The sequence below is a fragment of the Athene cunicularia genome, assembly GCF_003259725.1.
Source record: "Athene cunicularia isolate RWA chromosome 1 unlocalized genomic scaffold, athCun1 chr1_part2, whole genome shotgun sequence".
NCBI classification, from domain to species: Eukaryota; Metazoa; Chordata; class Aves; order Strigiformes; family Strigidae; genus Athene; species Athene cunicularia.
In genome coordinates, this window is record NW_020799092.1 from 30,543,451 (window position 1) to 30,570,996 (window position 27,546).

A 27,546-nucleotide genomic window follows, 5' to 3' on the forward strand; every position below is an offset into this window, starting at 1 on the left:
CAATGGGCAGTTGAAAGCAGATTGGTTTTAATCTTAATCCCTAATACATGTATATGTTGAAGGATAGTCTTTGTGACCCTAGTAATATTTATACTGCACAACATGTATGTTCATTTTCTACATGCAGCACTTCAAGGATGCAAAAAATAAACTTCACCTGCTTATGAACACAAGAGTGCAGTATAGAAAGTTTAGACTCAATTTTTGGAAACCTGTATTCACATATGGAGGGAGAGGCTTCTGTTTATGTCAAATGTATGTGAAATACCAAACTATTATCAGACTGCAAATTCAAGTATTTGCTTTTTTTATACAAGCCACAATACCAAATGTTTTTGCTTTGTTTACAAATTACAAACAGTGGGTACAGAACCCCCACACTGCTCATTATCAACAATCCATATTCCTAGCAGCTATTAATGGCCTTTGTTGAGGACTCCTGAGCGTATGCACTAGAACGCAGGTATAATCTGAGCACCTGACATACTTCACTAGCATTAGGAAAGAAGTTCAAGGTTTTAGTGAAACCCATTCCAAACTCTGACAAAATCTCAAACTCGGAAATCCAGTGTTCTAGGAGATTTTCAGATCTGTCTAGGTTTTGAGTCTACAAATTTGGATCTCTGCACAGTTCTGGTTCTTGATTAATTACAAATTAGAAGAACACACTTTCTAGTCTAGTTTCTAGAGCACAGCCAGATTCTCACAACAATTAAGCATGAACAGCCACTATTCTTGGAAAAGGAAATCACTGCTTGCAGACTTTTATTTCTGATTTTCATGACTTAGAATCACAGAATCAGAATGGTTTGAACTGGAAGGGACCTCAAAGCTCATCTAGTTCTACCACCCCTGCCATGGGCAGGGACACCTTTTAGTAAGATTCAGGCCCTTGACTGTGCTGAGTGAGTACCTGGAATTAAGTGTGTGTGATTGCAATAATTTCTTGTGTGTATTGCTATATAGCCAACCTGCTGTTTGTGCACTTATCGTAGGCACTCTCAAAGAATCTGTAGATGTTACATAAGAATAAACCGAACTATTCATGAACCTGACTGCTTCTCCTGAATGCAGCCAGACCTGCAGCATACGAGCTGTTCACGCATCTGGTGTCAGGCCTAGTTAAGGCCATAATTGACCTACCTATTAAGAGATAAGTCCAGCCTCCCCTAGCCCCTCTGATCTCTGAGGACCAGCTAGAATGCAAGGGGATTCATCTCTTACCAAATTAATTAATTACCTTAAATGCAACAGTGGTTCAGAGTGTTTTGCTGCCTCTTGGAATACTCAGTTTTATCATCTTGCTGCCTATGGGATGCCTTCTTGTTTATATTGATCTTGTACAAAGTAACTGAAAACTTTGACTACCCAGATTACCATTAACTGCTGATTCTTTCCAAGAGGCTTATTCCTTTTGGCTGTTACACACTAAAGCACAAAGTACATAACATCTTTTGCTCTGTTTGTAATTTCCAACTAGCAAGAAGAAATTTCTAAAACATAATGTAAAATCAAAAGACCATTTTCAAAGCATTCAAATTTTACATAAAAAGCATACTGTAACCAAAAGTTTCTCTAGGGCATAGATTAGACATCTAGATAATGTAATTCAGCTTGAGCTGGGTTAATAGTGAAAAAGTTTTAATTCAAATCTAGAACTCTTATAATTCAAAATTTTCTAGATTTTTGATTAAAGCTGTAATTTGACTTTTGCATAGAATACTGCAGAGGTATAGAAACAATTTCCTTGTGACTGATACATATGTGTATGTGTGTGTGTGTATATATATAGTATATTAAAAATAATAAAAGACTTTTCTGCAATTTAAAACTTGACTAAGGGTTTTGGGGCTGAGGTATTAAGGAATTCCCAATTCCTTATGAATTTAGTGTTTCTTATTGGTAGCCAGATTAGCTGCCAAGTCTCACATGTGCTTGTAAAACTACAACTACATATCCAGTCTGCTGTATGGTGATGGGACCAAGTGGTGCTCCAAAGAAAAGTTGTAGCCAGGAGCAGGCTCTTTCTGTGGGAACAGTTCTGACTTTTCTGTACCCTTTGCCTTTTGTAGTTGCCCTTTGGAAATACAAGTGTGAGAAGCAAGCTCCACCAGTATACCTTTATTAAAGCAGTTGTGGTGTAGTTCCAAGCATGCACAGTGAACTTTGAGTTTCTAAGCCTGAGCCTGGATTTAAAGCACTCAGTACATCTTAGACTTTCTAAAAAGCTTGCACACAACAACTCTGTTGTTAGAGGGAGGAAGGTCAGCTGCATGTAGTCCCTTCTTACTGAAAGAAGTGACTAGAAAGGTTGTCTGCCTTTGATCGTGTAATATTGATGCCTTTAGGGACCTTCTCTAAACAGAGTAACAACTACTTACATTTAAAATACTATCCATAGACTGAAGAGTAAAAGACCTCAGTTTGTCTTGAGTTCTCCAGTTCTAATTCACAAATACTCTAAATGTAGTTTTGCATGCCATGCCTGAATCTAAGAGGAATTGTGGCAGAATCACAGAATCATCTAGGTTGGAAAGGACCCTGGAGATCATGTAGTCCAACCATTTGCCTAGGACAGTTCCCACCTACAGCATATCCATAAAGTCTAAATTGACCCTACTCTTGAACACCTCCAGGGATGGGGACTCCACTTCCCTGGGCAGCCCATTCCAATGCCTAACAACCCGTTCTGTAAAGAAATGCTTCCTAATATCTAGTCTAAACTTTCCCTGGCACAACTTGAGGCCATTCCCTCTTGTCCTGTCATTTTCTACTAGGCTAAAGAGGCTCAAACCCAGCTCTCTGCAGGTTCCTTTCAGGTAGCTGTAGAGGGCGATGAGGTCTCCCCTCAGCCTCCTCTTCTCCAGACTAAACAATCCCAGTTCCCTCAGCTGCTCCTCACAGGACATGTGTTCCAGACCCTTGACCAGCTTTGTAGCCCTTCTCTGGACACGCTCGAGTCATTCAGTGTCCTTTTTGTAGTGAGGGGCCCAAAGCTGAACACAGGAATCAAGGTGCGGCCTCACCAGTGCCGAGTACAGGGGCAAGATCCCTTCCCTGTCCCTGCTGGTCACACTAATCCTGATACAAGCCAGGATGCCATTGGCCTTCTTGGCCATCTGAGCACACTGCTGGCTCATATTCAGCCAGCTGTCAGTCAGCACCCCCAGGTCCCTCTCTGACTGGCAGCTCTCCAGCCACTCCTCCCCAAGCCTGTAGCGCTGCTGGGGGTTGTTGTGGCCCAAGGGCAGCCCCCGGCATTTGGCCTTATTGAAGCTCATGCAGTTGGCCTCAGCCCATGGCTCCAGCCTGCCCAGGTCTCTCTGCAGAACCTCCCTACCCTCGAGCAGATCAAAGTACTAAATACCTAATTGATAATTTTAAAGGCTTGATCTACAAAGGTGTAAATGTAAGGACAAAAGCTAGGCTTCATCTACAAAGTTGTAAATGTAAGGACAAAAGCTAAGTCAATTCCCTCATATTCTGCAGCACCACTGTATTTAAAAGATCATCAGCTTACTCGTAGAATAAGATTTCAGCCTTAATTGTGAAGTCATGTGCTTAAAGGCTCGCAATAGTCTCTGGATATGATTTTGTACAAGTTATTTTCTCTTTATTTTTAAACCAGTTTATTGAGGGAGGGGTTGCTCTTTTGAAGACTTAAATTGCAATTTTTGTTTACCATATCTTATTTGAAGAGACAACTGAAAGCCAACAACTGTCATATTGAGTGTTTTTCTAACACATTAATGATATGTGGTAGTTTTGTAAGGAAATGTGAAGTCTTGAAAAAAAGAGATTTTTTTTCTTAGACCATTCTTGGGTTGTAAGAATGAAACTATTCTTCTGTCTGTTGTGATTCTTAATACTGTTCTCCAGGCTGGCTGGCTGAGATGAGAACTGCAGTAGATATGTTTTGAGTCATCCCTGCTTCTAGATAGTTTTCCATTGCTGCTAAATACTCACTTTGTGCATTAATGCTGAAGGTATAAGCAAAATGCACTAGCTCTCTGTAAAATAATACTAAGCATTTCTAAATCTCAAAAGATTCATGGTAGACATGACCTTTTCCAGAACTAAGGCTACTCTTCCATGGCATGATACATCAATTTTATATTAATTAATGATATTTTAAAATGTAGAATAAGTTATTTGCAAATGTATTTTGTATAATACCTTGCAAAAGTGTGCTCTTAGGAGATAGGCTGCCAAAGACTTTGACTGAACATCAGTTATTTGTAAATGTTTTATGAATGTGAAGGTTTTAAATAAATTTACATTATACTGGGAGCATTGTTTTATAAGTGAGGCTATTTAACACCTCAGTGTTGTTTGGCCTTTGCATATTAAGTTTCATCACCACTTGGTGTTTGACTGAAGCAGTAATGAATTTGGTGATTTGGGGCTTTTTGTTGTGCTTTTTTCAGAGTTCACTTTCAGGTTTTTTACTGAAGTAGGCATAGAAGAGTAAAGAGAGTGTTAATTTTTATTGGCAGCTTGAAGGCATTGTATAACTGACAAGAGGTAGGAAGGTGTCTGCCAGTTGTAGAGCTAAATTTCTACGCCCAGTGTTACAGTTGCGCAGTTGGCTACTGTGATACATTAATATTATACAACTGTTTCTGATCTATCTAAAAGGTAATGTAAGGAGTTAGGCAGTGAAGTATCAAAATAATTTTTTATCTTAATGATTTAATGAAACTATTAAATGGAAAGGCTGACAGGATGGGTACTTGATTGGAATTTGGACAGTGTGAAAGCTAGGCAGTAAACTTTCACCTAACTAGGTTGTTACAAAGTATACAATAAAACATTGTACTCTAGATATGCTGGTCTCTATCAACCAGAATTAATTTTTGTCAGCTATAATTACTCCCGGGGGGGGGGGGGGGAAAACCACTCAGTGTGAAGAAACATTAGCTTTTGCGCCCGTGGCTTAACTACCAGAGCCGTGGAGATTTTAAGTGCCTGTACATGATACAGCACCGTAGGTAGTGTGTTCCACATGTCTTTAACTGCATAAGTTGAATAAATGATTTCTCAAGTGTTTATCGTTGGAACGTGGAATTGATTTGATTGATTTGCATAGGTAAAGGTTTGTAAAACTGGTGTGATTATTAGTGTGTGCTAACTAATGCTTCACAACTTTATTCTGTGGTGGTAATATACACATAATTTAAACGTGTGGTACCTATACCCTAGATTTAAGTGGAACAACACATGCCTTCTTTGAGATGGAGAAGAGGGCAATACACTAAATTACTTTCCTTACCATATTAATTATGGAATCGCACCTATGGTGTATGTGGTCAGACCGTGAGCAGTGAGTCACTTGCAGGCTGCTGTAAGCCCAGTTTGGGGAACAGCTGAGAGAGGACAGGCAGGTGTTAGCTGTTGCTGGCATCAAACTAGTTCATTCAAGGTGCTGTTTCAGTGCTCCTTGGAACTCAGGAGAGGAATAGCTTATAACCAGGATTAATTGTTCAAACAATGGCAGCCCACTCCCCAAAACTGCTCTCCTGTAGGCCCTTCTGCCCATGCGCAGTAATGCAGTTAGATGTGTTCCTCTTGCATGACAGGACACAACTGTAGTTCCTCTTCCATCTGTTTCCCAGCACGCCCCTTCCCAAGCAACAGGAATGCTTCAGAGGCCTGTTGCCCTGGCAGTTCTTTCAACCCACAGTATACTCAAGGGGATGTTATAAAAGCCACAGAAAGGAGGAGACGGTATAACCTCTTCTGGCAGGCAACAAAACACATTGCTGATAGAACAGACTTCACCTGATCAGCCAGATGAAAACAGGCTGTAACTAAGCAGGCATGTAAGTCCGTTAATGTGATCTTAATGTGTGCATATGTATCTTTTTCAGGGTGTTGATGATGCCTTCTATACATTAGTTCGAGAAATCAGAAAACACAAAGAGAAGATGAGCAAAGATGGTAAAAAGAAGAAAAAGAAGACAAAGACAAAGTGTATAATTATGTAAATACAATTTATCCTTATTCTTAAGAAGTACTTAAGTAATTTTTGTACATTACACTAAATTATTAGCATTTGTTTTAGCATTACTTTACTTTCTGCCTCCTTAGCTTTACCTGAATGCTTGTTTTAAATGACAGTGGAAACGTCATTCCTCTTAAAGTGCCAGTATTCTTTGACTTGGTTCTTGAACTAGCAATGCCTGTGGAAAAAAAAAAAAAACAAACCAAAACCAACAACACCAACAAACTAAAACAACACAAAGAAAACAAACAAAAAACCACACAAAAACTGTCTTAGGACTCTTTGCTGCATGCACAGTTGCTAACTTCATATTTTTCTTACTGATTGTGAACTTCTGTTCTGTGTTCAAACCAAACAATGAAATGATGCTCTGCACATTCTAACATCCCCTTTAATTTTTTGGGGTTTAAATCTGGTTGAGAAAAACGACCAGTTAGCAAAAGAGACTTCATTTTAGCCTTTTTTTTTTTTTGACTGACTGCAATATAGAAAGACCAGAAGCCTTTATAGTCTTCCTGTAGATTTTGCTTCTAGGCATCTAGTCTTGTAGCATTTCAGATCAACTTCAATGAATGTAAAGTAAAACTTTCACAAAATTTTTTTCACCAGTTTGTCACAGTCACTCCTTAAATACTCTTTTTTTTCTATAAAAAAAAAAAAACAAACCAAACAATAAACATCTGGCAATGGAAAAAGTAAAAGTTCTAATTAGGTTGATTTGCCTTTGGTAATGCATTGTTTTAAGATTTTCACTAACTTTATGTCTGAAGACCAAGGTGAAATCCTAGCTCTTCTGACCTCCTGTGGCAAATCTTTAAGTAGCTTTGTTCAGTAGGCACAGGATTTCACCCTTACTGTCTCTAGGAGATACTAGAAAGCCTTAACAGATAAGTTGATTCAAATTCTTAGATTAATTCATACATGGATCCAGAATTTACCATAAGAATTAAATCAGAATGAATCCTAAATTATATAGCAAAGTAAAACCATTCTTTTTTTCCCCCAAGTGTGGCATTAAATATTTCCAGATGCCCATTTTGTGCAAAATAGGGGAGGAATTATAAATTCTAGTAACATCAGATGAGTGAATGAATGGGCTGAATTTAGCTGCTTCATGCAAATAATTTGGAAATCCACTATGCCATCAAAATGGTGTGGAATTTGCACAAATCATCAGCATAGAATATGGTTTCCAGAGTCAATGTTGTTTGTGTGATGTTCGTGAAGTATTAGTTTTGTTGCACAGATTGGTGAGTGGCATTCCAGTGTCTAGACTGTCATGAAGCTAGACCAAGATTTTAATGTTGTCTTTCTCTGTGATTAAGTTCCCTTGTGATTTCCTCCCTCTTTTTTTTTTTTTTTTTTTTTTTGCAGAATTTTTGCAGAAACTTTCATTTTTTGTTACTGTAGTAGTCTAGTTATTTTGCACTAAACAAAGAGCTGGCAATTCCAATGCTGCCAGTTTCTGTTGTCTTACTGTAAATGTTGCATTGTTTGATTGTTTCATTAGAGCCTGATTTCCTGAAGGTACACTTCTTTGTAGTACCTAAGCTGCAGAGTAAAATTTGAAAATGTGACTCTGGCATACTCCAAAAAATAAAACACAAGACATTGAAGTAGGATAGTTCAGGACACTGGAAAATTTGGAACAGGTAATAGCAGCATTGCCCTAACCTAAGATATACCTAAACAATTATGTGGAAATTTTATACAGTACAATTTTCATATACCTGTGTAAGTTGGAGTGTTTATATGATGTCAAAGGTGCAACTATGTGAGAAAAGTATTCTTTTGCTTCTACCAAAAAAACCCACCGCAGTGACTCATATAATGTCTGGATTGCTGCATGTTTAATTTCAATGTGGCTGAGAGAAATAATGCCTTTCCCTGCCTGTGCCCCCCATTCCCCACCCTCCACCAAAACCCAGACCCCTTCCCCTCCCTTTCAGTTTCCATGTGAAATACAGATTATGAAATATTCTGAAAAACAGTATTAGGAGAACCTAACATTATATCTTAAGAACAGATTCTTAATGTCACAAAAAATTTTTCAGCTTCCAAGATTCATACGTTTTGGAGACAGTTATTTGCACATTTTAGATGCTGTTACATATGAAGAACATAGCAAAAGTAAATAGTATACCTTGGGCAAATGGAAGTAATCTTAAGATTTTTGGCAACTGAGTCACACTGCATGTAAAATTAGGGCTGGTCTAAAATCCTTATGTTAATTTAACTAAAAACTTAGGATAAATTGTAGCTGAAATGTCTTAAATCATCAAATTTGGATTTATATAACTCTAATATAAAGCTATATATAAAATAGTGGGTTTTTTTCAGTAAATGTGATCTGTAGCTACCGATCTAATTAAATCAGTACAAAATGTTTAGATTAGCCCTTATTTACTTTTTTTTTAAAAAAAAAGAAATACACATCCTTGCCACTGTTGTGCAGTTTTGTCTTAATATTTGTTGAGATTTGGTGGAGCATGTTGGATTGCAGCTTGCACAAGTTGATCTCGTAATTATTCTGTCTTTCCCTATTTGAAATGCTTTCAGAGAACATACCTGGATGCTGTCTGTTCTGATAGCAACTACTAAATGAACATGTGAATCACTTACCGTGTTAATACATTAAATTGCCATGTGTCAGGGAGTAACACCTTCTTACAGTAGCTTTATATAACTGATAAACAACTTTATCATTGGTTTTCGCAAAACTGAAATTTAAGTATTTTGACCAGTCTCATTGTCCTAAAATTTTTGCTAACTTAAGTTTCACTGTATAGTTTTTGTTACAGTAACAGGATCTCTGTAATAAGCTAATACTGACACACAATTTCTGCTCTTGTCTGTGCTATGAAGCAATACAATTATTATCTTTAAAGACCATCAAACTCTAAACAAATCATTTTGTCTCAAGTTTACATAAAGCTACATAGATGGTAACATTTCTTTATTCCACTGTCTTGTGTTTTCATGTTGAAAATACTCTTGTTTTTTCCTCGAGTGCCAACTTCTTACTAGAATGAGTTCTTAATGTAATATGTTTACCTGGAATGTATTTTAACTATTTTTGTATAGTGTAAACTGAAACATGCACATTTTGTACATTGTGCTTTATTTCATGTGGAACATATGCAAGTGTGATCCAGTTTTTCCATCATTTGGTTGTGTGACCTAGGAATGTTGGTCATACCAGACAATGTTAAAAAAAGAAGAAAAAAAAAAAAAAGACCACTGTTTGTTTTAAAATTTTGAGTGTTTTTAGGAGTATGTGCTGTGAGGTGATCTGGAATTTGTCAATTTTTTGTCAAACTGTACTGCTCCTATTTATTGTAATGTCATAAAAAATAGTTATTGTGAGTTTGTCCCAGTTTCCTTTTCCTCCCCAAGAATTTCAGTGCCTCATCTCTGTATAATGGAGCATCCTGTGAATTACCTGTGTTTGGCAGTTGTTCTCAGTTTATTTCCTGTACTTCTCCTTGCCTGTCACAAAGCTGCTGTCCTTGCCCACTGGTGTTCCCTTCCTCTTGAGAGGGGGTGTAGTGCTTTGACAGTGCTTTCTTGTACGGATCCATTGCCTCCAGTCTGTTCTGCTCTTCCATTCTGTGGTCCGTGGGGAGCAGAGCCTCACTTCAGGTGAGGCTGCACTTCTCACTCAGTGGTGCAGGCTGCTCGGGCTGGACCGTCTTCAGTCATGCCCCAGAGACCTTCTTTTCATGAGTCTCACAGCAGACTTGATTTGGTATACAAGTTTTAAATTCTCTGAATAGCTACTCTGTGTCCATTCCTAGGTGCACATTTGTTTTCTTCTATCAAATGCCTTCCATAAATTTACATAAATTATGAAGGACATTCTTTAGGATTGATTGGTCCAGGGGGGTGGGGGGAACTTGAAAATGCTACTGTTCTATAAGTTTATGCTTTGGCTCTTTGTTACCAGTCTGGATACTCTTTTTATCAGTTATTGAGAAAGGTAGGTTAAGTTTTATCTATAGACGTATTCGTGCAGAATAGGTTTTAACTGCAGCATGTTGTAGAGGAGTTAAGTTGATGTGGAAGGACTTTTTCACATCAAGGTAGTGCTAGAACCTCAAGCACATACATTTCATCACAAGGTAGTGGACTGTCTAATTTGTCATCTTTTTAATTCTACTCTGAAATTCACGCATGTGGTGACTTGCTTTTGCCAACAGTTCTACTGCAGTGATTACTTATCTCTCTTCTGTTCTGTCTCCCCTGTGTCATTTAGTTCTTGGGGGGCTGAAACACCAACCCACCCTAGTACATACAATCAGTTTTGGCACAGGCTTGTGCTAGTCGAGCCAAAGTCTACGTTTATGATCAAACTTCTCTTCCAGGGGAAAGGTTCAAGTTCTGTATTCCTGCTACAACAGTAACACATCAGAAAGCAGCAGCAGGAGGAGATGTCTTCAGGGTCTAAGTGCATAAACTACTATGGTTCAAATTCATCCTTTTCCTGACCCCGTTGTCTTTCTAACACAAAAAGACAGCACCTCTACCAGCCTGCCACTGTGACTCTTGAATGTCACATAAAATCTTTAAGAATTTACTTTTGAGAAGGTGCTCATTTATGGTGGAAATGAATCATTAAATGTTGAAGACTTTCAAAAATCAGATTAAGTAACGAGAAGTGTAGTGCCTTGAATCTGCATTCAAACACGCAGCTATCAGGTAAGAGCTCTTTTCAGTGTATCAAAGTGAAACAGAATCATCTTACCACTACTTCCTGCAAAATTGTTTCATACATCAAGTTTTAGTTCAAGGAGGTCAAAAGTAGTTGAGATAAACCAGTTTCCCACATAATACAAATCCTTCAATCAACTACTTAAGGGGAAGCAAAATTAATTTGTACTTAGATGGGTTGGAACGATCTACATTTAATTTCTTTTGAGGTTACAGCTCTTTTATTGTTTATGGATTGTATTGTTACATGCAAAGTCATTAGCACCAGTTATGGATTGTCATCACTGTAGTAGCGCCGTTTCAGAGCTCTGTATTTTCGGAGAAAGTACAAAGCCTCCAACTCTTTTATAACAAATTCTCCTTGTGCAATTAGTTGCTTAATTTTTTCAGGATCTTTCACATCTTTATTTTTTAGAAAAGCTACTTTCAAACGGCTTCTAAAGTAGTCTTCTCCTTTGGGATACTCCCTTCCAAGGTACAGCAGCTTGAAGGAAAAAAAAAAAAGGTGTTTTTTTTTAAATAGTGTGCAGTGAAAGGCTCTTATGTTAAGGGAAGTGCTCGTGGCTTTTAAGACACTTACATTTTTGTATAGATTCCGCACTTCACCTCTTAAAGAACTGGCCATTCTCACGTTTCAGTGAACTCTTTATTCTCGTCTGGTTTTGGTTTTTTTACCTGAAGAATAACCAGTTTGACATTAGCCTTCCATGGGAGTAAATACCAGCCTCATCCTTCACAGGGATGGTTTCTAACCAGATTCCTTTATCTTACTGAGCACTGTTTGCTGTTATTTTTCTGGTTCTACTCTGTCTCTTATAGTAATGGCTTCTTTTGTTTCCATTTAACGTCTCTTCTCCCCTTCTGTCCTGCCCTCATCTCAAACACAAATGTAGAAACTTCAAGAGCTTTCAACTACTGTATCTTTGTGCTGTGCCTCGGCTACTTACGTGCTTCCCATTCCCTGCTGGGCTGCTAGACTGGCAGCTGCTTTGTCTGTGGTCTGCTAAAGGAACAATTTATATACATATCCGTATATATACACATACGGTAGTGTGTATATATATATGAATAAAACTAGGAATCCCTGCAACTTCTGCGTTCGTAAGTATTTATTTTTAGAATTCGTTTAAATGCCTTCTGAATTGAAGCCAGTGCATACGGGTAAAACCTAACATTAAAAAAAGTGGGTGGGCTGAAGCATTCCTTATGGGCTACTGAAGTACCAGTACGTGGAAAAAAAGATTTAAGGCTTTGAAAAATCACCTGAAAGGCATGTTAACTTTTCTGCAATCCCCCGATCTAATTTCTTGTGCTGTGGTTTGTTACTGTGGCTGCGTAGTGTGAAACCCAGCTTGGAGGTGACTAAAACTTTATATGTATGGGCTTTGCTGCTAGGTGTTTGGCATCCTAGAACCTGTTCATATGTCCTGTAGTAATTTGGAGGTCTAATTAGATTTGTTTCACTTCGTGCAGTTTCCCTATAAATAAGAAAAGACTGGTGGTGTTTCTGTGTTTTTCTAGGTCATGTCATGATGTAATGTAGTGTTATTCAGAGTAGCATACAGTATCAATTGGTCAGTTCAGAAAGCATATTTTGACCAAATTGTATATTGGACTAAATTATATATTTGTTGTACAATAATTTTTAACAGTGGAATAAGTAAATATATTTCTATAATCATGAGTGTAATCTAGCCTGATAAATTATTATATCATGGTCTGGAGTAAGGTGTTAGTGGCTAATCTTCTGTAATATTGAAATTACTGTCATAATTTTTTCAGTAGTTAATCTCATCTAATTTTACAGAACAGTTTAGGATGGATGTTTAGGATGATGTTTGTATTCAAGCTTCGTGATAACCTTAGTATTCAAATTTACATTTATGTATACATTTATTGCCATGCAAAGTAGTGTGAAGTGAATAGCTTTCTAAGTAGTTACTTATATCTGAAAATATGCTAGTCAGAATCAAAATGTGAAATAAGAGTATTTGTAACACACGTTTTATATGATCAATAGCAAAAGTTCTCCTTGATTATTTTTAAGTTCTCTATCAATTGGATTGCTTGTAACAATATTTTCGAGATTATTAGGAATACTTGGGTGGAGTGGGTGGGAAGACTTCATAATGCCACCGTGTTTATTTGCAACTGTCTGGACTTAAGTCCTCTTCTGTTGTCTCTCCCTGTCAGCTTTGTTGGACCTCTTTCTTTAATGCCTTATTTACACCTCTACAGGATGGGCAGTGTACTACTGTGCTGGTTTGATATCATTCTGTACCCCTTTCTCTGTGGAAGAGGAGAACTGGATTCCTAACAGATGCCTTTGATCCTTAGTGCTTATTTACATTGTGATACTGTCCAAGTAGAGTCTCTTGCTGACACTGTGGATGAAACTCATACTCTTTTAGTTGTTTTACCTTACCCAACAGAATCCTTCTAAGCCCTCGTCTCTCACCAGTAATGGCATGGGGGCCTGGGATTCAGGTCTCTGATGTGCAACATGCAGGCTAGATGCCAAGGTGGAGGATGTGTCTCCCTTTCACATTGTCTAGAACTCTGAACCCATTTACATTTCATGTTTTCTATGTTTTAAAAAAGTAAACATTTCATTTAATTCTCTTTCGTTTGTGTGTCAGTGGCAGAATACTACTGTTCAGCTAGTACATAGATACACCACCAAATGCAAGTAATTTGTTCTCCTTGATGTCTTTTTCCATCTATACCTTTGCTTTCAACCTTAGTTTAGACTGCTGTCACTCTTTGTTTTCTCCATATGTTGGAGCCTGTGCAGAATATCATGGTTTGTTTTCTCATGTGTACAAAAAAATAGCCTTATCTCTCCCACTCATAAACAATAATGTTGGCTATGAATTCATTTTGCAGCCCATCTTTCTTCCCTGAACCTTCTTTTTTTTTTAAAAAAATAAGATCTGTTGTATTTGGGCCTTGTGTTTGCAGCATCTGCCTTCAGGAACAGCACTCTTCCCTAGTATCATTCCATCAACCCCAGGTGGAGTCAGGGGAGTCAAGGCACACTGACTGCAAGTGTATTATATGTGCAATACAATGGAAGTGTTACCTGTGTAAACACTGAGTAAAACTGAATAAAGATCATTTAGTCCTTTGTAACTTTGTGCTTGGTGAGGTGAGGACTGCAACCTTAGGCTGCTTTTGCTACTGCATTAACAGGAAATCAGTATTTTTCTTCTGTGTGTCTATATTTTAAGTGCTGTTCTGTAGCAAATGTTAATCCTACATGTTTGATGAAGCATCCCAAGACTGCCTCAACACGAAAACCAAACAAACACAAAAAACTTAACAAAATTGTAATTAAAAAAAACCAAAAAACCAAACCATCCAAGAGTCTTCCTTTTTTTTTTTGGTGAGGAAAAAAGTGAGAGGCCATTAGCAGCATCTTCAAATCCAAAGAGAATTATGCTTTCCACATCCTAGCTGAAGTCTTTTGTAGACAGTGTGGCCTCATGTACAGATCATAGAATTGCAGAATCACAGAATGGGTTGGGTTGGAAAGGACCTCAAAGATCATTTGGTTCTACCACCCCTGCCATGGGCAGGGACACCTTTCACTAGACCAGGTTACTCAAAGCCCTGTCCAACCTGGTCTTGAGCACTGCCAGGGAGGGGACAGCCACAGCTTCTCTGGGAAACTTGTTCGAGTGTCTCACCACCCTCACTGAAGAATTTCTTCCTTATAGCTAACCCAAATCTACCCTAATTCTAAATTACCAGATACACAGATCCAATTATGTGGTAAGAAACCACACTAGAGCCGTAACAATATAGTTTGTAGGCAGGTATCTTACAGAGGAAAAAAGGAAAGATTTTGTTTTTTAAAAATTATAGTTTAATGATAGAATTTATGCCTAGAATGTTTCAGCAATTATTTTAGAGATTGAATAACTAGTATTTATTTAGCTGCTCTTGGGGTTTGTGCATGGGTAGGAGTTTATTTCTGAATTCCTGGTTTATAAGTTTGGGGGTAAGTTTGGCACATCAAATTACAATTCACCATGTCACCCTAAGAGCCAGTTTTCCAATCTACTGAGTAACTGCAGTGGTCTCCAACTGTTGACAAAAGTGCAGGGAGCTTCTAAGATGCAGGAAAGAAGTGCATTTCTGTCTAGCAACAGGTAGAGAACATCGAATGAACTGTTTCTCTTTGCATTTCCTACACCTACTGAGCTGCATTCCTCACAACTGCAAACTTGTTAAGGTAACACTGTTCTGCAAACACTGATATAATTAACCTAAAGCTCTGGTGTATGACATACCTAAAGGAGGGACTAGAGATACTGAAGGGATGAAGCAGAGACAATTAGCTGTCAGTATCAAAGTATTCCAGACAAAGAACAATCAACTGCAAAGATCTCCAGCTTCTCCTGTTTGAAGACTTAGGTTATCTGAATTTATTAGAGTTTATGAAATTGTCGGTTTTAAGCCACAACAAACCAACCTAGGACATCTGGGTTTCAGCACTTGAGACTTTCTGTTTAATACACAGGTAACAGTTATGGATCCTACCAATGTCCAGAAATGGAGGGGGACAAAGAGAACATTACCATGGTAAAGCACATTCAAGTCAGATGAGGACTGTGATCTGCCGATCAACTAACTTCAGGCAGGCATTTTTTCAGTAGGATGCCATGGCGTATGTCTCTCTTACTGAAATTTCACACTGGTCTTTGGCTGCTATTTACTGAAAGCTGGTATATAACATGTACTTCCTTGATGGATACAGCTGTGGGAGGAATGGGAATGACCTCATAATCGGCAAATGAAAATAAAGAGGGAATTTGAGCCACCTGATTCTACCTTTTCATTTCCACCTCATCCCTCTCTTCTACTCTCTCCTCAGCTGACAGTGATGGTTCTAAGCAGATCAGAGCTCATATATCTCATACCTGATCAATTTATACCATACAAAAAGCTGAGAACTAGCTTCCTGACAGCACTCACTGGCAAACTAATCCTGACAAAGCTGTGTATCTTGAAATTCAGGTTTAGAGAAAGGACTGTTTTTTGGGTAAATGAGCTGTGAAAATGCAAATTGAGATCACTATGTGGCATCAGAACCCCAGATTCTGACATGGGTTTAGTGTGATTTTAGAAAAAGCAAATGCTAATTTTAGAGACATCTAGTGCATCAGGTTTTCCCCAGGACTTTTATTCTTTGCATGAAGTCAATATGTGATCACATTTTACAGATGTCTGGACAGCAGCAATCACTCTAAGAAATTAACTCAAAATTACGTGAGATAAAATGTATTTCAAACAAAATATACAGTGATAAAGTTTTCTACATAAGTTACTATTAATTTTATGGAAATTTTAAATAAAAATATCTTCCAAGATGAAAATATGAAAAGTTCATTTATTTCCATAGGCAACTTCATTCAGAGTACAAAGTGATATGAATTTCTCCAAACTGTCACTGTACCTTTTATATATTAACTGATCTAAAATATGATACAAGAATAAATTTGCTTTTGAAGAGCTGTCCAGTAAACCAGCTATGCACTAATGCCATGCTATGACAGTTGTATTTATGAATCACAGCTGACACTACAGTAACAACACTTTATAAACCTCATGAGGATTTTAATGTTTTACAATCAAAACATCAAACTGCCACTAGTACAGAGACTGTATGATTAGACAAATAAACAAGTATTAAATATTTTGCACAAGGCCTGAGTTCACTATAACACATTTCGATTTACAACATCTCAGAAATCTGTACAGCAGTTAGAAGTGTTTCAGAGAATTTAAAGACAATACAACTTCAGGGGATTATTTGTTCTGTTGATACAAGTGTGAGGCCTGGAAGGCAAGAGGATTTGGTGTATGAAACCAAGGTTTTACTGCCTTGTGTAATTTCCTTGTAAAGCAGTCAAAACCTAATGGAAAGTAAGATACAAGGCAGGACCTCACTTGAAAATCAGCTAACTCATCTGAAATTCTCCAGATAGGTTTCCTCACAGCTATTTCAGAGTAAAAGTTCACAATGAGTATATAAAATGCAGCATATCTCTTAACAAAGAACAAAAAAGGATCACATTTACAACAGGGTATTTTTTTCTGTACTTCCCTCTCCCTACATTTCTTTTATTGGAAATGGCACAAATCAGCGATATCCCACCCACCCCCAATAAAAAACACCTAATCAATAAACAAAGGTCACTCGAAAGTCCAAAAACTTCATCTGCAATGAGAGATCCAGTGTTCATAAACTTATGTTTTAAAAACTTTCCTTTTCTGCTCCAGTTATGTAGATACAGGCAGATTAAACATGTACATTTAGAATAGATAACAAAAGTATCATACAATTGTTCACCTGTATGGAAGCCTTGCGGAATTTGATTCAAATCTAACTTCTCATGTAATCCTTGCTTTTTTGGTGCAACTGAACTGAAAATATCTAAAATCCAGTAATCTATACACACACTTATCTATCTACAGACAGATAACATTGTAACAGAGGTTATAACACAATAGTTAACACACATTTTTCTTATTTTAAAAGGCCATTGGGGTGTTAAAATTCCACATAAATGTGAAAAAGGTGTTGCTAAAAATACAAAACTTAACAGAAAAGGAAAGTTTCAAATAATAAGACTTGAAATGTTGTGCACCTGTACATCCAAAAATTCGGCCTTCTACTTGGGGTACTCAGCATCTGTACAGACCTGTAAAGCCACAACTTCCCCAGATTTCTAATTCACACCATCATTGAGAGAGGAAGACAGAGTATCTTCATTAAAAAAAACTAGGGCATTCTATCCATGTTATTAGTAAAATTTCTCTCCCCATCTCCCAGATAATTGGTGGACTCCTTTACCTTTCAAAAGACTCCTCTGATACTGCTGTCCTCCTGCATACGCAGGTTCCACAGGCTGTTCTGTGCCTTACCGGCAACACTTGTGTGATGAAAAGGAACAGAAAATCTGCTCTCTCCTCCACCCCTGAAATGACACTTGTGCCATTTCTCTGTTTCTCTCCTCTTGTGAGATTACTCTTATGACCTAGGGGCTTCTAAGCTTATCTGTAACTTGGTAGTTTCAAGGTTCCTCTCTGTCAGCCCCAGCAGAGGTTTTTCAAGCCTCTTTAATAAAACCTTTCCAACTAGCAGGATTAGTTTGTTTTCTAAGACTGAGTTTTCAGAGGATGCTTCAAAATCCTTCATACTTAAAAACCAAATAGAACCAACAGTTCTAATATGGAAAACACTGTTGTCTTGGTGCGGTCACGTTCATTGAGCATTCACAAGAGCAGCCAAAGCACAACTGATGCTTATACTATATCCACTTCTTTTCTCCTTTTGTAGTACACATTATACAGATAAATCAATTAAATAGGAACTTAGACCCTTCTCTTTACTTCTCTTTTACAAATTAATGTAAAGTAAACCAGTGGTCTGGGCAGTTCAACCCAGACCTTGCTCCGATTTTTCCCAGTAGAATAAGGATCTGCTCACACTGGGTAAGCACAGCGGGGGGCACAGGCTGGAGGCTGTAAGATGATTATATAACCTGCCAGGCTTCCACATTTTTTCCTTCAAATTAGGCTGAATACAAAGGGAAGAAAATTTGTGTCATTTACAGTATTGCTCAAGGCATTGTAAAAAGAACGTATCAGATTACTTTTTCAGTAATTCAGTTTCTTAATTTCTTTTTCAGTAATGCAATTTCTTAATCAGATACCAATTTCAAACCTATGTTGACCATTTTGTTTTGCATTAGGGCTAGAAAGTCCTGCTTCAGGCCAAGCTAGGTCTAACACTGCTTTCCATCCAAGTCCAGAAACAGAAAGCCCCTGGAATGCTCACATTTTGTAACATTGCCCCTTCTTCTTACTCCTTCCCATACAACTTGGATGTGAAGTACAACTGTTGCCCTCAAACAATGGTATTCACTCTGGCCACAGGATGAGTCTTCCAGCCTCCTGCAGGGACTCAGAATGACGACTTGTAAGTGGAGAGATCAACTGGACAAGGCTTCCTAAAGAAAAACTATTGTAGCAGGAGCCAAGTGGCACATGGTGACTTACCTCTTGCAACTCCTCTTTCCTCTAAGTTAAAAAGAAATAATCAGAAAACTTCATATCCACCCAGCTTCCTGACACACTAAGCAGGAAGCATCTACAAGGAAGAGGGATTTGACCCTCTCATTTTAACTGAAGTTATGTTTTTCTTTTTTATTCTTAAATAACTAGAAAATTTTGTTGTAACTTAAAAGCAGCGTTTTCAGTTTTCATTGTTGTTATTCTTCTACTCTGGCCATTCTAAAAACTGCAGCAAACAAGAGCAATCAAAATAATGTTCTCAAATCTAAGTAGGAAAAAAAAAAAAGTATTACTTGAACGAGATAAAGATCTTATTCCATCACATTACCACCATAGAGAAAAGCCTCTCAATTTGAACTTGTAGGATTTTTTTTGACTTTGTTCTTACAAATCAGATTATGTTATCAGATAGCTCATGCCAAAAGCACATACCCCAAACCCCATAGTTTCAGAGGTCTAGCATACAAAATTTGTTCTTTGTTTTATTTCAGTTAATTTCCCCTCCAATCGGTTAAATTAAAATCCAGTTCTGAAAAGGCCCCAGTCCAGGGGGATCAGGGACTGAAACCCAGATCAAGACGCTGACATTTAAGACTGCCTTTATCATAGATGTATTAATTTAATACATTCTAGAGTCTTAAAATATGTTAATTTTAAGTATAAACTTATCTTCCAAATAATTTAGAGGAATACAGATTCAAGTAATTCTTCAAAGGCTTGCCTTAAGTTATCCTAACAGAGTTGACATAGAAGAAGACAATAGTGTGAGAGGGTAGAGTACTAGTAAACGTAAATGAACTTAAATAGTTTAACAGTTCCAGTATCATCTTAAGTTTACACAGATATCTTAACATAACCTACAATGTTTATCATGAATATTAACAGCACACAAGCATCACAATGTGTTAGGTATTGTTTTCTAAACCACAATTTCACTGGTCCCAGGTACTTTAAAATAATAGGACTAAGGCAGCAGCTATAATACATAAACAATTCTTTAAGAAATATGCTTAATGCTATTATGCTTAGAACTGTGGAAATATAACAAAATACAAGTCATGTTTACAGCATAAGGCCCTTTGGTTTCTTAAGCAGCAAATGAAAGAACAATTTCTTCAGTGAAAGGCTTTGAAAAATAAAGCATGTAGGCTTTCAATAAAAAAGGTAACTAGTTCTTTCCTTTTCAAAATAGCCAGATATAGTTTTCAAAATAGTAGCTAAGAAAGCTCCTGAAATTCCTAGGAAAGAAAAAGTTAAAACCCAACAGTGGTGCCTGACAGAGCAGAGATTTTATCATGGGCAAGCTGAACATACACCTTCTGGGAAGTATAAGAAACTACTGTTTGGTTTTTTGGAGAGCTTTATTAAATTTGGACTAATACAACAAAAAGGATCTGAAATACCTATTTACCATATATTTTAGAGCTTATGAATCAAATTGAGAACCCACTTCATATTCCTCTACCCTTCACAAGAACTTGAGTTAAAACAAAATTAAAATGAAATAGTTTATTCTAGTCAAGGCAATTTATGGCAGTCTGCTTTTTCACACAACTATGAGCAACTTCTACAAGGCAACCCTTTTTGATCTTCTCAATGGAGCCAAAATCTATGAAGTAATTAAAGATATTTCTGTGTAACTAAACAGAGTCTGTTTAGCTACACAGAACTACTTAGTTACACAGTTGGGGCACTCAACATCCGAATTTTACAGAGAACATTCATTTTATGAGGTTCCATAACTACACATATTCATTTTTCACACCAGTTAGAAGCAGTATCAAATTAGTGAAAACACTGGAATATACAATAAATGTGATCAAGCCACCACAAGTATTTTAAAATCCTGCATAAGTGGTATACTGCTTTTGCTATGGGACTGGTAACAAGTATTTGTCATTATCTAACAGGTTGTCAACCAGCACGACCACTGAAGCAGTGTTCTTACTCCGTCCTAAACTTGCACAAAATTTTAAAACAACTTCTTATGTCTCCTGAACCTTGTTGTAGCTTACTAGCACATTAATTTTAATTATCTTGTAAGAGAAGAAATACAAAATATTTTCTCTTCTTAGCCTCTTACACAGTTACTGGTTAGAGGTCTTTCTACGTAACATGGCTAACAAAACTTTCTGAGGCAGCGTAAGAATCTATGTTTTGCAAACTGTCATATGGCAAAATGACAGCCGGTGCCAAATTCGGGCAACACAAATCATCAATAAGACTTTAGCAGACATTGAAAGGACTGCCCTGCAGGATTTCATTTACTAGAGTTATTACCCCCTAGGCATTTTTGTTGAATTTAAGAAACAGAATTTTGTAGGAAATTTCATAAGAGTTGATTGAGTACACTTCTGAATAATTTTGCAATACTTAGGTGCTTCTTTTTTGATTGAATATATGCATCCTACCTTTAGTGCTCTGCTGTTCACTAAAGAGATAGGAAATCTTTAGCATGTAAGATGACTTTGCACTTACGCAATTCCACTGCAGTACCAGGTGAATGAAAAATCCAGTCTTTTTTCCAGTGCAAAAGTCTTTACTTTGCTGGGTTGAAAGTTTCCCCAAGTCATGCTTTCACTAATCAAAAATAAGATGTTAATCAGCTTACCCATGATCCAAATTTCACTGATCTTTGAAAGGAGAAAACGTTTTACCCAAAAAGATCTTTTAAGTCATTACTAGCTGAGCTGCTGTTTGTCATTGTGTTTGCTGGTTGTGTAAAGTTCTGAGGAGCAAAGAAAGGATTACCCTGTATACCAAAGCCAGGCTGTCCTATCATGTTCATTGGAGGTCCCAAGACCGAACTGCCCGCACTTGGGGACCCTTGTGGGGGTACAAACTGGTTAACCCACTGGCTTGATTTCTGTTGAGCCAACTGTTTCATACTAACTTTGGGTTTTTGAGGACCAAAAAGATTATCTAAAGCAGACATATCTGGAGGTCTGTTCTGTTGTGTCAGTGGAGAGATTGCAGATGCAGCATTCATAGGACTGTAATTTGGCATATTGGCAGTTGGTACAATGTTCATCTTGGTCGCTCCTGTTGCACTTGGACCACTGAAGAAATTCTGAGTTGTGGGACTAGCTCCCATACTGAATCCAGCAGTTTGAAAACCCATATTAGTATTTAGTCCATTTGTTATATTTCTCTTTGTGTTGTCAATAGGTGATGAAAACCCCATTCCAACACCCATAGAAGGGACAGAAGTGAAGCTGTTTGAAGATGCAACTTTAGCTTTGTTGATAGAATGGCTGGTCAAAGATGACATATTATCTATCAAGGTATCTGTCAAGTCTTTTGTCTGCAAAATACATAAAATGCAGTTAAATGCTTTTCCTGTACAAACACTCTAGCAACAGTCTTTATCATTGCTCCTGCAGAAGTGACATTAATTTTTTAGAAATCAGAATTTACTGCCTGGAACTGGGCATGAAATTTAATTATACACAAAACCAATTGGGTTATTTTCATTCTTTGCTACTTAGAACTAATTGTTATGCAGCTTTATTTTGACAAGTAAGACAACATATGAAGTACTACTGTGACATCTGCTTACATGTCCTATTCCTATCTCCAAGCCCTTTATATATTTAGTTAATACACTCTTGAGAGCAAAACCCTTTTTAATATGTGCTTTTTCCTTATCTAGAACAATGGCCTTCCAATAATAATTATACCTTTGGAAACTCCTGCAATTTGAAAATTGGGAAATGTTGCTAATAATGCAAATGGAAGGCAGATTAAAATTTAATTCATTTTTTTTCAGCTGTGCCATTGTGAAAACAAAGGTGACTTGCAGGAGAAAAAAAATGCTAAATGCATACAGCGCTTGAAAGGAAAAAGCATCACAAGTCTAATAGAAACACTGCAGTAATTTGTTCTTTCTCACCTGCTTCACTGGAGGTGTTATTGCAGTTGCTTGTGGCTTAAGAGGTTGCTGGCTTTTAAGTTTCTGTGCCTGTTCTTGTTCTTTAGCTAACTTTTGCTTCTCTTCAAGTGTAAGTGATGCCTTTGAAAGGAAAAGTACTGAGACTAAGTCATACAAAATGGTTATTCTTACTTTGGTATATTTATTTCATAAATAGGTCTGTCATTTCAATAATACGTGGCAGAACAACACATATTTATACAAAAGAGAAAGTGGATAAGCACAAAATCTATTACAATATTTATCAAATTGCTAAAAAGTACTTAAAGCAAATAAAAATTAAAAGTAGCATAATGATAAATTTGAGCAGATCTCAAAGAGGTAACACAACAAAACCATTTTAGCTTTATCATCTTATTGTTGGGCATAAGAAAAAGTGTTTTTCACAGGTTTTTTTATATGGTTACCAACTAGCACATGATATAGAACTGCAATTGACCATGGAGTTGGAAAGGGAATTTTATTTTAAGATTGGTTAAAAGGATTTTCATGATTTTAACTCTACTTTTGTTAATGATGGATAAAATCACAGAATCATTCTGCCTTAGTCTAAAATTAGTGAGAGGGTTCAGACAGCTAGAAACGTAAATAATAAAATGCATAGATTCTGGGGATCTATTTACATAATTAATAGTATTAAAATAATTTTACAGTAGTTCATGCTTATGTTTAATATTCTAAGTCGTCATGTTTTTTTCTTTGCTTCTTGTATTTACACTCATATTGACTGTTCATTTTCACTTAACTTTGAATTGTACTGTAAGTGTTAGTCTCTGCTACCACGTGAAATTCTACATTTTATTTTCATCTCTGTAATTTTATAATAACGTTGCCTATTTTGATTTTCCTATCTAAATCTCCTGCTTGTAGATTTTTTACTGCTGTATTGAAATCTATAATTGAGAAGAATGAAAATGATCAAAAATTTGTAATCCTAACTGCTGCCTACTTTGTACAAAGCTGTTTTCAAGGAAAGGCTTTCACAGAAATTCAAGGATATGATTTGAACATTTTTCAGTGGACCTTCACAAGTGACTACGTATGGTGCTCTGCTATACAAAAAGGAGTTACTTTTCCTTTAAATCTTTAAACATGATAAATATTTACACGTACTCTTTTTATGCAAACGTATCAGCCTTGTATTAGATGAATGGACGTGACAGGATTCCAAAACAAAGTAAAACACACCTTTTTCTGTTTTGATGACATCTCATTCTCTTTACTATCAGATCCACTAGTTAAAAGATCAGTTCCACTAGTATTAAATACCTTGTCAATCTGTTTAAGTTTAAAGAAACAAAACTTAGTTATTTGAAATGTTGTAATTTAAGGTAACATAAATGTTGACTAAGTAACTTTACATTTCAAATTTCTGTACATAACACAATAAAATATTGTTGCTTACCTGATTACTTGTACTATTAGATCTTGCCTCTTCAGACACACTCATTTGGTTAGCTATATCCAAAGATCTATACAGTTCAGAGTATACATATTACAAAAAGATAACTTTGCAGTCACACCCACAACACTAAATCAGCAATGCAGATTATTCTTCTGCATTTAAATAATACCAAAAAAATGCATTAGGAGAGCACTGCCGTTTTTAAAGAATGTCTGTAGGAGACAGAAAAAATGTTAATATTCTAAATTGTAAAGGTTTCCTAATGATCATTTCACATGGTCTTAGTTCCTCCTTTTTGAACTGGGTGACACAGCCTCTGGGTAGCCCAAGTTAATTCCACTCAAAAATCTCACCTCATAATCAGACTCCATAAAATAGCTCTAAATGTCTTCAAATATTGCTTCCTTCTAAAAGGCTGCAATATTTATGTTTCTCCAGTATGTTTAATGTTCTCAAAAGCTATAGAAAAGCAACTTAGCATATAGAAGCAAGACATAAACTGTAAAAATTCATACTGAGCTCCACTAGTACCTTTAATGAATTAATAAAAATTATTACAGAATCACAAAATCAGCTAGGTCGGAAGCACTGACAGTTCCCAACTACACCATATCCCTCAGCGCTATGTCAACTCAACTCTTAAACACCTCCAGGGATGGGGACTCCACCACTGCCCTGGGCAGCCCATTCCAACACCTAACAACCTGTTCTGGAGAGAAATGCTTCCTGATATCCAGTCTAAACCTTCCCTGGCACAAGAGGGAGGACATTCCCTCTTGTTCTAGTGCTTATTACTTGGTTAAAGAGGCTCATCCCCAGCTCTCTGCAACCTCCTTTCAGGTAGCTGTAGAGGGCAATGAGGTCTCCCCTCAGCCTCCTCTTCTTCAGACTAAACACCCCCAGTTCGCTCAGCCGCTCCTCATACAACATGTGCTCCAGACCGTCTTTTTATTGATTTAAAAAAATAAACTGTGATTGAACCGTATAAAAGTAAAGGATTTTACTCTATAAAGCCACTGACATCACCATACTATTATCACTCTAGGACTAAAAAAAAAAATCTTTGCTGAAACTGTGCTTATTTGAGGCAATTCTCAACTACTGAAGTAAGAATTACCTAGATTTTTTATTGCTGTGGCTAGAGTTTTCTCACTTTTGCTAAAAACTTAACTGAAATTTATCTCTGCTCACTTGTTCCTTCTTTAATACACATGTAAATAAACACTTACTTCTGTTGCTCTTGCATGACATGAAGTTGCTCAAGTTTTGTTTTATGCTCTGCCTCCAATCTATTAAGCATATCTTTTATAACACAAATAAAAGAATTGAACTGTGAAAGAAATATACAAGAAGTTTGAATTTTGCAGTGACATAACTCAGACACGTATAACTCAAAAGGTTGTAATAAAACTTGTAATTCACAATGTCAGATAAACCTTAGATTTTTAAATAATTTATATTTCACCTTCACTATCTTCTGTTAGATACCCAATGACAAGCAAAGTATATACTGAAACAGTGAAAAGTATATGTCACTAACAAACAAGTGGGGAAACCCAGACAAAAAACCCCACATATTAACATTACCAGATTAGATTGCACTTCTACATTATCTGCAACATTTACAAACAAGAGCAAGGGAAGAAACATTAAAACTGTACTTTAGCTTTTAATTTGGATTTTAAATATATTAGTAGCTAACTGCTTTTGCAGGGTATTTGGAAGGTGATAGTATTAATTTTGAAATTTTAAAGTGAGTCAGTTAAATCCACTGAAAAATAACAAGATTTAGACATGCAAATACAGTAATACTGGAAGTTTTTTGGTTTTGTTTGTTTGCTTTTACAATAGACACAAACATATAGTAATGTATTAATTTTTCTCTGACAACAGTTTAAATCTATTCTCTACCAATTTATCCATGAAAAGCATGCAACAGTCACATTCCTACCTGACTGAGATTAAGATTGTTCTCAATACTAAGTGGAATCAGATGGGGCAATACTTTTCCTGCAAGCTGTTCTTTGGTAATTCCCAACTTCTTATGAGTGAACGTACATTTGTAAATACCTGACATACAACATAAAACCAGCAAAAATTGTTAAGTTTAGTACTCAATGTGAACAAAGTAGCACTCTCTATATGTATCGGTCATCTGAACATACATTGTCTCTGTGTGCAAGCAGGAACAAAGATGATCAACAGAATCATAAAAGCTAAGTATTCATCCTCAACACAAACAAATTATAGCAAGAGGCTTTGCTAAAGTTCAGAAGAAGAGGATGTTCAAAGTAATACTTTGCAGCTCTGAAACCTGATATTAGGCAATGTATTGTCCTGGTCAATTATCTGAGAATATGCATCTTACAATCTATCACAAGCAACTGAGTTAACCACAAGTTGACAAATCGCCACTACAATATTAAACTGCATTAACCAGGGATACGTTCTCTCCTGGCATACTGAAGTTTCTAGGAGTAACTATCACACTACTCTCTGATTGCATTTTACAAAGATTCTTACCTAAATGTTTGGGGCTGTGTTAAAACATAGGATCAGAAATCATGCATAGCCTTTATCTGTTCTAAAATCACAGAAAAAAGAATACTGGCAGGCACGAGGGACCCAGTGTTAAGCTTATAATTTCTGTAGCGTTTCTGACAGGAAGATTCCTCTAAATAGATTACATCTGGTGGCAAACACTGAACATACTAGTATAAAAGAAGCAGCAGCTTTCCACACTTTCTGTGGTTAGTATTAGAACAGACCTGGCCAAAGAAGATTATCACACACAAGATGGAAAGTATTATGATTCCAGAAAAAAAGGAGAGACAAAGTATATAAAATTGATTTCAGAGCATCATTTCCAAATTAAAGTTCACTTAGTCAATAGATCCAAGTAGAATTCAGGGGTATCCAACTAAAGTGAAAGACACGCTGTCCTCAGCTATAAATTAGTACTGATGGATGCCCTCTTGCTGATTTTGAGCAAACCAAAATAATGCTACCATCACCTATTACATAATCACAGAATAATCTAGTTTGGAAAAAACCTTAAAGATCATCCAGTCCAACTATTTACCTAACACTGACAGCTCCCAACTACACCAGATCCCTCAGCGCTATGTCAACTCTACTCTTAAACACCTCCAGGGATGGGGACTCTACCACCTCCCCGGGCAGCCCATTCCAATGCCCAACAACCTGTTCTGGGAAGAAATACTTTCAAATATCCAGTCTAAACCTTTCCTGGCACAACTTGAGGACATTTTCCCTCCTGTTCTAGCACTTATTACTTGGTTAAAGAGACTCATCCCCAGCTCTCTGCAACCTCCTTTCAGGGAGCTGTAGAGGGCGATGAGGTCTCCCCTCAGCCTCCTCTTCTCCAGACTAAACACCCCCAGTTCCCTC

The 27,546-nt window shown here is 37.0% G+C and overlaps 3 protein-coding genes across 6 annotated transcripts in view; 1 reads left to right on the forward strand and 2 right to left on the reverse strand.

Annotated features, from left to right (window-relative positions):
- The window catches only part of KRAS (KRAS proto-oncogene, GTPase), a 26,167-nt gene extending 19,509 nt beyond the window's left edge, over window positions 1-6,658 (forward strand). For both annotated transcript variants that reach the window (XM_026867909.1, XM_026867908.1), the window contains one exon: window positions 5,871-6,658. In XM_026867909.1, coding sequence (XP_026723710.1) covers window positions 5,871-5,987 — 117 coding nt within the window. In that variant the 3' untranslated portion in view covers window positions 5,988-6,658. The remainder of the gene's footprint in view (window positions 1-5,870) is intronic.
- Window positions 6,659-8,702: 2,044 nt separating this feature from the next.
- Window positions 8,703-18,855, reverse strand: ETFRF1 (electron transfer flavoprotein regulatory factor 1). Its single transcript, XM_026867911.1, has 3 exons — window positions 18,845-18,855; window positions 11,295-11,389; window positions 8,703-11,198 (listed from the first exon to the last, which is right to left on the reverse strand). The coding sequence occupies exons 2-3, from the start codon at window positions 11,337-11,339 to the stop codon at window positions 10,983-10,985; spliced, it is 261 nt and encodes an 86-aa protein (XP_026723712.1). The 5' UTR covers window positions 11,340-11,389; window positions 18,845-18,855; the 3' UTR covers window positions 8,703-10,982.
- The window catches only part of SCYL2 (SCY1 like pseudokinase 2), a 39,381-nt gene continuing 28,147 nt past the window's right edge, over window positions 16,313-27,546 (reverse strand). For 2 of the 3 annotated variants that reach the window (XM_026867906.1, XM_026867905.1), the window contains 6 exons: window positions 26,087-26,205; window positions 25,365-25,465; window positions 24,136-24,202; window positions 23,919-24,008; window positions 22,692-22,811; window positions 16,313-22,103 (listed from right to left, as the gene is read on the reverse strand). In XM_026867906.1, the coding sequence (XP_026723707.1) occupies window positions 21,453-22,103; window positions 22,692-22,811; window positions 23,919-24,008; window positions 24,136-24,202; window positions 25,365-25,465; window positions 26,087-26,205 (1,148 nt within the window). In that variant the 3' untranslated portion in view covers window positions 16,313-21,452. The remainder of the gene's footprint in view (window positions 22,104-22,691; window positions 22,812-23,918; window positions 24,009-24,135; window positions 24,203-25,364; window positions 25,466-26,086; window positions 26,206-27,546) is intronic. The other variant, XM_026867907.1, reaches the window with a different exon arrangement.

Coding starts and splice junctions, on each gene's coding strand:
- ETFRF1 (XM_026867911.1), bottom strand. CDS start 11,339: ATGGCCAGTTCTTTAAGAGGTGAAGTGCGGAATCTATACAAAAAT. Junction 11,199..11,294: donor TGCGGAATCTATACAAAAAT/GTAAGTGTCTTA, acceptor TTTTCCTTCAAG/CTGCTGTACCTTGGAAGGGA.